Below are 11889 nucleotides of genomic sequence, written 5' to 3' on the forward strand. Positions count from 1 at the left end.
TATAGCATGACTGTCTTCTGTTTGGATGAGTAGATTTTATTTTATCGGTTCATCATTTATGTATTTTGCACATTCTCCTGAATGATTGTCGTTTTCAGAACCTCCCTCCGTGGAGCACTCTGTTTTCCCCTTTCCTGGAGGGGAGACAACTGCGCTGGCCCGGCTGGAGAGTTACCTTTGGCAGACGGACAACGTGGCCACGTACAAGGAGACGCGGAACGGGATGATAGGCTCGGAGTACTCCACCAAGTTTTCTCCTTGGTAAGTCAGGAGAATAGATAGATAGACTGTGTGACGAACAGCAAGCAGCCTGCGTGCATTGCTGCTGCATATATAGTCAGTCACCTTGAAGGACAAGAAATAAGACCAGTTCAGTTCAGTTCAGTTACTCAAGGAGGAGTCACAGCGTTCGCATATATCCATATACGCTACACCGCATCAGATGCCTGACCAGCAGTGTAACCCAACACGCTTGGTCAGGGCTTAAGGAAAAAAGTATTAAAAAAAAAAAATGGATACTGAAAGAAATAAAGGAAGAAACAAGTTGAAATGCCCATGCATGCACATATATGTTCAAGCACATGTGTATTCTGCTCTTGTGTGCATGCATATTTGTGTGTGCAGACATGTGCTTGCATGCATGTGCACATGTACATTGTGTAGTTGCATGCATAGGTGTGTTTGGTCACACAGGCATGCAAACACATGGACACTCAAACACATACAAATTCAGATGCAGACACACACACACAGACAGAAAGACACACAAACACAGACTCACACACACACACACAGACACAGAAACACACTCAACACACACACACACACACACACACACACATGTAAACTAACTCAAGACAACCTCTGGGAGGTTATCAGCCATAGCTACTTTTTTTTTCCCCGCATAGGCGGATAGTAGTTTGCACAGGACAGGAATCGGACTCCCTGCCAGAGTCTGCACTAGTGGGTCACAGTAAGTATGTTTGATAAACATAATTTTAGGAAAAAATTTTCCATTTTATACTATATCATCTTAATAAGAGAAATTCATGTGTGTTGTTTGCTACACAAACAATGCACAAGATTCACAGTCATTCAGTATGAAGGCATAAAAGACATAAAATGGTTAGATGCTAAGTTGGCGTAAACCTGACAAAGTGACATACAATAGTCACAATCATATACAAGCAATAATGACAGTGAGAGAACAGGCATAAAATATCTTTAAAACATTTATTTTGCCTGCATCACTTATGGATAATTTGTTGGGGTTTTTTTGATGTTCTGCGTTGTTTTGTTTTTTGTGTTGATGCTCTTTTTGTCATGTGAATCCTCGGTACCCCCGAAAATAGAGTATGGCTGCCTACATGGTGGGGTAAAAACGGTCATACACGTTAAAGCCCACTTGTGTGCATACGAGTGAACGTGGGAGTTTGAGCCTACGAACGAAGAAGAAGAAGAAGAAGAATCCTCGGTTGTACACGCTGGAGAGGGTTAGACCACAGACCGATAGCCAGGTGTGATCAATGTGTGCAGGCTTGCCCATGGGTGCATCTCCCCGCGGCACATCTACTGGGAGATCAAACGCTACGAACGGGAGCGAACGGCCAATCAGTCTACATACTGGGTCATCTTCGAGCTGCTGTGGCGCGACTACTTCCGATATGTTGCCATGAAGTACGGCAACCAGATTTTCTTCCTGGGAGGTGGGTAATGGTGAGCAACTGGGGTAGGAAAATGTTGTGTGGATGATGCGGGTGACTGATGTTCATTGCTAGGGCAGTAGCAGGTGTACATGAAAAATATCCGCACATGCACATGCGCTCACAGGCATGTATGTGAGTCACTCATACTCACATGTGCGTGCAAACTCACGCAAATGCACGCATATCACAAAAACACACACAGTGATGAACACTTGTACACTTACACACCTACACAAATAAACAGACACAGACACAGACAATGAGTACAGAGTTCAGATTTTATTTACTCTCCATCGGCAATTGTTGTTTCACCAGCTTCCAAACCAGAACTAATTTTCCCTCCTGTGCAAAAAGTGAAACAGACCCTCCCCCAACCCCCGCCCCGCACAAAAAAAAAAAAAAAAAAAAAAAAGAAGAAGAAGAAGAAAAAAAAGAAGCAAAATTGTGTTCTTGAAAAAGGCATTTTTAGCCATATGCAGAGCACAGGAGCAGGAGTCAAGATGGCTGCCGGAAAAAGAGCGTGCTAGCCAGGGATGCAAAGGGGAAGTAATGTACTTTGGGAGGTTATCGGCTGTAGCTACTTTTGTTTTCTCCGCATAGGCGGATATTAGTTTGCACAGGACAGGAATCAGACCCCTGCCGGAGTCTGCACTAGTGGGTCACGTTAAGTATGTTACTTAAACATAATTTTAGGAAGAAAATTTCCCTTGTGTTCCACTTTTCCTCACTCCACCCCGATTGTGGAAGGCTAAAATGGCAGATGGAGAGGATTGGGCCTCGCCTGCCTTTGCTGAGCCCTGGACACAGTGAATTTGAATTCACTTCCCTGTTGTCCGTAAAAGGCTATGGGACCTTTAACCTTTAGCTTTGATGAAAATAAACATGATACAGTACAGTTTCTTCAGATCGTCACGCTCCGTCTTTTTGGGACATGTGTGCAGGGCTTCAGAATAAACATATCCCATGGAAGAAAGACCAGAAATTGTTCCAGGCTTGGAAAGGTAAGCCACTGCGATCGCAATGAATTGTTTGTGCAATTATTATTATTATTTTTTTTTTTTTTAACTTTTTTTTTTAGTTTTCCAAAAACATGTATACAATACAGAGAATAATATGAAACAAACAATATAAAATGAACAGTAGCATCTTCCACTACAGAGAGCGAGATAAAACAAAACAAAACAAAACAGACTAAACAAGGCAAAACAAATCTGTAACAACAACAACATGAACAAAAAAAGAGAAAAAAAAAAGGAAGATTTGTCCAATCATTCAATCAATCAACGTTTACACATTAATGATTGTAGTAATCATGATGATTTAAGATGACGTTAATAATAAATAGCCTGGACCAGTTGTAACATAGCAACAGCATCAATTGTGTCAACTATTACAGTAATGGTATGCAGTTATTATTTGCTTTGATGCATGCAACATTGTTCTTGTTTGTTGTTGTTGTTTTTTAATTTTTACAGCAAAACAGGATTTTAATTTTATTTATTTATTTTTTTGCAGTGATTTTTCGCTGTGAGTTCCATCTTTCTATCTTATGCTTCATACATTTGTTATTTCACTCGATTTAAGAGATCTGTTCACAATTGAGGTTTAAGAAGATGCTTGGACTGGTGGTTAGGACCTCATGTTGTGCTCTGTGTGTGTGTGTGTGTGTGTGTGTGCATGTGTGTGTGTGTGTGTGTGTGTGTGTTAATATGTGTGGGTCCAGTATTTCAGTTAACAACTGAGCACCTCAGACAATAAAATTCACAAAGGATTTCTCTCTACCTGTCTGTCTTACTCTTGTCTGTCCTTCTCTCTTTCCACTGAAAAAACCCCCAAAACAAACAAAAAGACAAAACATTACAGATTATTGTTAATCAAAACATAAAACCTTTCATCTCTTCCATATGTATTTCTTTACAATAGAATTTTGTCAGTTGTCTGTTGCAAAAAATAATTTTGCAGAAAATTATTTTGACAATTTGTTTATGTGTATTTTAGTGTTATGTTCGAGTAGACTTTGTGTGTACTTAGTATCATCTGTATGTCATTGTAAGTTTTGTCCTTCATCTGGCTTAGAGTAATGCATGATGATGATTGATATGGATGATATGGATACTTATATTGCACCTATCCTCGGTCAGAAACTAAGCACTTTACAAACATGGAGTCATTTGCACAACAGGCTGCCAGCCTGGGCAGAACTGACTTAGAGCTGCCATCAGGCGCTCATCATTTGTTTCCTGTGTCTTTCAACGAGGTTTCAGTGACGCACACATGCACACTCATACAGACATGTAACATGTTACGTGTACAACTGTTTTCTTCATTTACCCCGCCATGTAGGCAGCCATTCTCCGTTTTCGGGGGTGTGCATGCTGAATGTTCTTGTTTCCATAACCCATCAAACGTTGATATGGATTACAGGATCTTAAAATGTATTTAATCTTCTACGCAAATATGCAATTGGAGGGAGTTTAGGCACAAGCAGGTCTGCACATATGTTGATATAAGAGCTTGGAAAAATCTCCCCTTTATCCACCAGTTGCCATTACCAAGATTCGATTCCAGGATCCTCAGATTGAAAGTCTAACACTTTAATCACAATACATGCATGTGAAAGTTGTGAGTAAAAGCATTTTGGTGGGTTTCTGTACAGGATTCATTGCTATATAGAGTGGAGTGTTGGCCTAGAGGTAATACATCTGCCTAGAGATATTCCGAGTGCACGGGTTCAAATCCCATGCTTGCTATGCTTTTCTTCCCCTCCATTAGACCTGGAGTTGTGTTTTGGATGCTTGTCATTCAGATGAGATTATAAACTGGAGGTCCCACGTGCAAACTGCACTTAGTGCACGTAAAACTACTCACTTGTTTCTGGCGAAATTCTGTAGAAAGAAAAGAAGTACACTTACAGGCAGGAAAAAAGTACAAAAAAAAAGGGCACTCTCACTGTAGTGACATACTCTTTCTGGGAAAAGCGGCCTGAATGTCATGCAGGGAAATCTGTTGTGACAAAAGAGTAGTGCAATAGAATGTGAATATATGATTTTTTTCATTATTCTGTATTGTTATCACTACTACTGTACAGAGGGTCGGACAGGAGTGCCCTATGTTGATGCCAACATGAGAGAGTTGTCTGCCACTGGTTTCATGTCCAACAGAGGCCGCCAGGTAACTTGGATGCTTCTTTGCTTCCTGTAATTCCGACCAGCTGAAGTGTTCTGTCCATGATTTGTAATACACATTTTTATGCATGTGTCAACCTTGTCATTCACTGTTATAGGTTATATAAGAAATGTTAGAGAACTAGATTGTGGATCTGTATTGTCCGTGAAGAAGCATACTTTACTTTCTGTGATAGGTTTTGTGTGTGTGTGTGTGTGTGTGTGTGTGTGTGTGTGTGTGTGTGTGTGTGTGTGTGTATCTGAGAGAACTGTTGAGTTTCTCCACAGGAAACAGGGCTATAGTTTTCACGTGATGGGTGATGCATGAGTTAAGTCCTTGTCTGTTAATGCTTCCTTGCAGAGTGACATTGACAACAGACTGATACTGTCAAGGAATAGAAATAAATAGAATAAAGGTATTGTTCTTAAACAACTATTATTACTTATCAGCATTGTTGTTTTGCAGGATTTTACTGTTGCTCTTTTTCTTAATATTTCCTGCATGTTTTTTCCTCCCTTTTGTCCCTAACTTATCCTTTTTTTTCTTCTTCTTCACAGAATGTTGCCAGCTTTCTGACCAAAGATTTACACTTGGACTGGAGACTTGGAGCAGAATGGTTCGAGTCTGCATTGGTAAGGGAATTACTTGGGAAAAAAAGAAAAGAATGAAAAAAGATTTATGTTGGAATCACCTCATTGAGACCAATATGAACTGAAAAAAGTTTGAAAGTGATACAGTAACAACTGCAGGAGCAGATTTATTTCGGAAGAAAAAAGTATGTGCTCGCTGATATCACAGTAACAGACGGAAGGTTGAAGAAAAAAAGAAGGAAAAAAAAAAAGAGAAAGAAATGCTAAGTCCATTTTAATATGACACACACTTGTGTACATGTACATGAAGAGACACCCCCCACCTCTGTTCTCTCTTTCTGCCTTTCTGTATCACATACATGCTCACCACCACCCCTCACCCCTCCTCCCCACCCCCCCCCAGCCCCTGCCCCTCCCCCCCCCACACACATTATACTGCAAGAGTTCATGGTAAGAAAAAAAAAAGATCTCAGAAGAACATGTCAATTGTAACATTAACTCCAAACAAAACTCCAGTGCTTTCACTTACCAGTATGTGCAGAATACCAGTTTGTGCAGAATAATTGATGTCATCCATTTGTCAAATACTTACTGGTGTGACCCTCAGTAAGTTTATATTTACACTGGTTTCCAATATCTTATAGAATAAAGTTCAAAATAGCCTGTATATATTCAATTCATTGACTGGCTCTGCACCCTCTTACCATTCTTACATTTACAGTCCACCCTGCCCTGGCCTGTGGGCTTTGTCTGACACGCATGATTATGTTTGAAATCCTGGGTTACACATGCAATTCCCATGGTTTCTGAACATTTGCACATTATGATCCTTGGTTTTTGAAATTTCTTCCACAAAATATCAGACACACTGTTCCACTTTTACATCTTTCAAATCTAATCTAAAATCGTATTTGTTCAAACAATCTTTTCAGTTATAGATCTTTGCCTGCTCAATCCCTAGACCACCTTGGTGATTGTGTGTGTGTGTGTGTGTGTGTGTGTGTGTGTGTGAGGAGGGTGAAATGGAAGAGGTGTGCGAATTTTGAGTGATGGCTATACTGTTTTTTGAAATTGTATTTTTGGTGAGTTTGTAATTATAACATAAAAAAAAAATTCTCTACTTTATTCATAACACATGTAGTGTTTAATGCCACAGGGTAAGAGCCATGTATGTGCTTATTATGACTATTATGTATTATCAGTAGCAGTATATGTGGAAATTCTCTAATTTACAGTTATCATTTGTATTTTGCAGATTGACCATGATGTGTGCAGTAACTATGGCAACTGGCTTTACAGTGCTGGAATTGGGAATGACCCTCGCGAAGACAGAAAGTTCAATGTTGTCAAGCAGGGGCTGGATTATGATGGCAATGTAGGTATTGGTGTGTGTATGTGTGTGTGTGTGTGTGTGCGCATGTGTGTGTGCATATTTGTGTGTGTGTATGTGCGTGTATATACATGCATATCAGTAATAAGTGTGTACCTGTGTCTGTGTGTGACTGAATGAATACATGTGTTTGTGTTTTTGTTTGTGTGCATTTTCACATGCTTGTTGGCGTGTGTTAGCCTTCCAACTTGTTCATGTGTGTGTGTGTGTGTGTGTGTGTGTGTGTGTGTGTGTGTGTGTGTGTTATGTTAGGAGCAAGGTGGCAGAGTGGTTAAGATTGATTGATTGATTGATGTGGATACTTATATAGTGCCTATCCTCAGTCAGAGACCAAGCTCTAAGCGCTTTACATACACGGGGACATTTGCACCACAGGCTGCCTACCTGGGTAGAGCCGACTGACGGCTGCCACTGGGCGCTCATCATTCGTTTCCTGTGTCATTCAATCAGATTTCAGACGCACACACATACACACTTAGACAGACATGTAACATGTTACGTGTATGACCGTTTTTTTTAAATTTATTTACCCCGCCATGTAGGCAGCCATACTCCATTTTCGGGGGTGTGCATGCTGGGTATATTCTTGTTTCCATAATCCACTGAATGCTGACATGGATTACAGGATCTTTAACGTGCGTATTTGATCTTCAGTGTGCGCATACACATGAAGGGGGTTCAGGCACTAGCAGGTCTGCACATATGTTGACCTGGGAGATCGGAAAAATCTCCACCCTTTACCCACCAGGTGCACCGAGATTCGAACCCAGGACCCTCAAAGTCCAGCGCTTTAACCATTTGGCTATTGTGACTTTTCTGCCAATACTTATACTGTGTCCATGAAGGTGTGGGTCTGAATCCCGCTCACACCCTGTATCCAAGTTTGACAGGAAAATCAAAATGAGCACCCAGTCTTTCGGATCATACGATAAACCGAGGTCCCATGTACAGTAGAAAAGGGAGAGAGAGACAGAGGGAGAGAGAGGGAGAGAGAGAGGGAGGGAGAGGGAGAGAGAGAGAGAGGAGAGAGAGAGGGAGAGAGAGAAAGAGAAAAAAGGGGGCAATATTTGAATTTAATGAGAGGACCTATATGCTGTGTTTGAATGAAAAGTATAAAAAAGTTAAAAGTTAAAGTTTCCATAGACTTCTATCCTATGGACATACGGGCAGTGAAATAACATGCAGTGCCCAGTCCTTTCCTTACACCATTTTAACCCTTCTCACCTAGGTGGAGTGAGGTAAAAATCGGAGTAATTGTATTGAGAGATTTTTTATAATCTAATAGTGCACAAGGCTTATTAATGATGCAAGGCTTAATTTCTGCCCCAAATACTATACCTGTACCTATTGTTGAGAGAACCCAAGGTAGAGGGCCCTTACGATTGAGATTGTACCATAATTTTAGATCAATTGGCCAAACGAGCTAAGTAAGTTTGTGACCTGATACAAGTCTTCATCAGATACGAAACATGAGTGTCAAAGAATCGATAGACAGACAGAAATACGAAAAACCTTAGCCGTATGAAGAGCACAGGATCAGGAGTCAAGATGGCTGCCGGAAAAAGAGGGCACTGGTCAAGGATGCACAGGGGAGGTAACCTACTTCGGGAGGTTATCGGCTGTAGCTACTTTTGTTTTCTCCGCAGTGGCGGGAAGTAGTTTGCACAGGACAGGAATCAGACCCCTGCCAGAGTCTGCACTAGTGGGTCACGGTAAGTATGTTACTTAAATGTAATTTTAGGGCGAAAATTTCCTTTCCCAAGGACACAACACCATGTCGAACTGGGCCCTTGAACCCTGGTCACTAGTGAGCTTTGGATCAGAAGTCCAGTGTTCAATCGATTCTGCCACAGTGCCTCAAAATGATAGTATACATTACATCAGTTCTACACGACTGTGAAAGGCGATATATCAGCAACTTGTAGGGGGCAACCTTCATAATCTGGGACACCACTCGACATCATTATTGCAGGGGGAGTACGTGAGGGTGTGGGTACCAGAGCTGTCCAAAGTGCAAGGAGGTAGCGTTCACTTTGTATGGACGCTCAGCTCAGCAGTCTTGTCCCATGCAGACGTCTCGCTGGGTGAGACCTACCCGGCCCCCTTGGTCGTGGCGCCGGAGTGGGGCAGGCATTTTGGACGTCCGGTGAGTGGTGTGTTACATTGTGAGATTATTATAGGTTTTTGTGTGTTTTTTTTGGTTTTTTTTTTTTCAAATTCACTCATATTTTTCCAACTATTAAAAATAAATAAGGAAGTATAAAAACAACAACACTTACATTCACACACACACGCACGCATGCACACACACACACACACACACACACATATATATATTATAAAGAAAAGGAGAGACACACAGACAGACAATTAGAGAGACAGAGAAGAGAGAGACATAGAAAGAAAAGAATAAAAGGGAGGAAGAAACGAAAAAAGACAGACAGAGTGATAGGAAGAAATACAGAAAAGAGATCAAGTTTTGTGGGGTTATTTTATCTCTGAGGTATGCAACATTTTGATATGTAAATTTATTCTAGGACAGAAATATTGTGATGAGTTGTAGGTTTCTCAAGGACAGTCAAAGAGTTGACTAAAGAAACATCAGAAAGAAACCGAGTTAGTATTCTACTTTGTTTGTTGGTGTTTACAAGAACTTATCAATGTTTTGCAAGTTTTTAGCAGCATTTTCAGAATCATTAATTTTTTCTGTATCTTTTATCTAGAATAATTTTTGTAGGAATTTCCACTTCAGATTAAACTTTCCTTAGAAAAGGGTATTGAATATGCTATGTGTGTTTACAATTGTATGTCTACATATATGAGTATGCTTGTATGCAGTAGAGTATGAATGCGTGTGTGTGTGTGTGTGTGTGTGTGAGCATGCATGCTTGCACTCACATTTCAGTGTGTGTGCTTGATCTTATGTATGTCTGTGCTTGCATACACATGTGCATGCATGCCGAACACAACACACAGTGATGCATTTATAACACACCCTAAATCAAAAAGTGGTTTTGCGGTCTTACAGGGAAGCGCCCAGAACCGAGGCGGCAGCGGAAAGAACAGAGGAGGAAGAGGAGGAAGAGGAGGAGGAGGAGGAAGAGGAGAACCTCCTCAGAAGCAACGCGGCATTGACTTCTATTTCAAGAACTCCACCCCTCGCTACTGAATAGTCTCCGTCTGAACAAGAGCTGGGCAGTGCCTTGTACGGCAGGACTGACACCAAATAGGGTTTCCTCATTCTCAGGGACTTCTGTTTAATTTGGTGGAATCCCATAAACAGGCATCGTTGCGGGGGAGGGGGGGGGTGTGGTTCTCCCTTGGGGTGTTCTATTTGTGCTGATGGTGATTTGAAATTGTTATCGTCGTTTCATTGATCCCAGTTGTTCTGCTCGGTCAGATGGGGTTCGGTTGTTCCTGTGTTTGTATCACTAACTATTGTCCACCAGTGCTGGTCATGGGAGGCGGAAAGCAATTTTTGTCAATCATGCAGTTTTTTTGTTTTTGTGCGAGTGTTTACAACGCAAATGAGTCTATGTATTAGCCCTGTCTTTTGATTGTCTGTGTGTCCATTTGTCTATGTGTGTGTGTGTGTGTGTGTGTGTGTGTGTGTGTGTGTGTGTGTGTGTATGTATGCGTGTGTGTGTGTGTGTGTGTGGTTAACTTAATTAACATATCCGTTTTTTCTGGAAATGATTTGTATGTGTGTGTGCGCGTGTGTCCGTGGTAAACTTTACCATATTCATTTTATCTGGAAATACTTTATCTTTTAACACTAAATTTTGCTTAAGAATAGGAAAAGATTTGTTCACACTTTCTAATTAAGATGACAGTGCATTTCTTGGAAGGAAACAGAAAGTTGAACAGAAGCCCCCAAATGGTCTGGTCAGATTACTGTTGTATATTTATTTCTTATTCACAAAACCTAGCACTTATATCTGATTTACCGACAAAGTGCATGGTGTGTGCGAATGCATGTGCATTTGTGAAGATAATGATGTTAACCAACTTGGGTGTGTGTGTGTGTGTGTGTGTGTGTGTGTGTGCATGTGTGTGTGTGTGCATGTGTATGTGTGTGTGCAAGTGTATATTTGTGTGTATGTTTATGAATGTGTGTTTTTGTGTGCATGTGTTTGTAAATGATTTTGAAGAAAGAGACATATATTGAGAGAGACACACATGTGTATGATGATCTAAGGAATCTCACTTGATGTTTTCTCAGGGTCAGTCTTTTCTCTCATTTCTTTTCATTATAATCTTTATCACAAAGTTCTGTCATTTTGGCAGACAGTGTGCATTGATACTATAAGTGACATGCAGACAGGATATTGTATGTTTCACAAAAGCACAGAGAGACAAGACAAGACAAGACAAGTCAAGACAAGACAAAATTCTTTATTTTGAGGACAATAGATAAGTGTACATTTTTTCCATCCAGTCCCCACCATGAATAGGGTCCACACTACACAATACTAAATAAAATGAAAGCATGGTGTTAGTATAGATACATAACAGATGAGAGGAAAAAAAACAAAACACTATTAAAGAACAAAAAAACAACAACAACAACAACAACAAATAAAAAAGAACACACCACACACACACACACACACACACACACACACTCAGGCATGGCATACAGGCACAAGCATGGTGTTAGTAAAATGCATAGGAAAATATGAACAAAATGAAAGAAATAAACACACACAACACACACCGCCCTACAGACCAGAACGGGGGATGGAGGGTGAGGGAGGTTCTTCAGGAATGGAGAGAGAGAGAGAGAGAGAGAGTAAAAAGTCAATGTAGACTCGGGGTGAATTTACATCTTGTAACGCATGATGCATTGATGAATATGGTGGTACTTCAGGATTGGCATTGGACTGCCCCATATGTGCAATCTTCAGGAGAATGCATATGAAGATTATGTGTGCATGCGTTTGTGTGTGTTTGGAAATGAAGTGGAAGTGTTACTGAAGTAAAACAGATAAAATTTTAAGCTTTGTTCGTCTTGGTTTTATTTGTTTGTGTGAATGTG

At 40.7% G+C, this 11889-nt stretch overlaps 1 protein-coding gene across 1 annotated transcript in view; it reads left to right on the forward strand.

Moving 5' to 3' along the window:
* The window catches only part of LOC143296021 (cryptochrome DASH-like), a 15781-nt gene extending 3892 nt beyond the window's left edge, over nt 1-11889 (forward strand). Inside the window, exons 6-13 of the mRNA XM_076607761.1 lie at nt 99-261; nt 1537-1706; nt 2648-2707; nt 4795-4877; nt 5429-5503; nt 6717-6836; nt 8824-8997; nt 9880-11889. Coding sequence (XP_076463876.1) covers nt 99-261; nt 1537-1706; nt 2648-2707; nt 4795-4877; nt 5429-5503; nt 6717-6836; nt 8824-8997; nt 9880-10020 — 986 coding nt within the window. The 3' untranslated portion in view covers nt 10021-11889. The remainder of the gene's footprint in view (nt 1-98; nt 262-1536; nt 1707-2647; nt 2708-4794; nt 4878-5428; nt 5504-6716; nt 6837-8823; nt 8998-9879) is intronic.

This window comes from Babylonia areolata, chromosome 21 (assembly GCF_041734735.1).
Source record: "Babylonia areolata isolate BAREFJ2019XMU chromosome 21, ASM4173473v1, whole genome shotgun sequence".
In the NCBI taxonomy this organism is placed as follows: domain Eukaryota; kingdom Metazoa; phylum Mollusca; class Gastropoda; order Neogastropoda; family Buccinidae; genus Babylonia; species Babylonia areolata.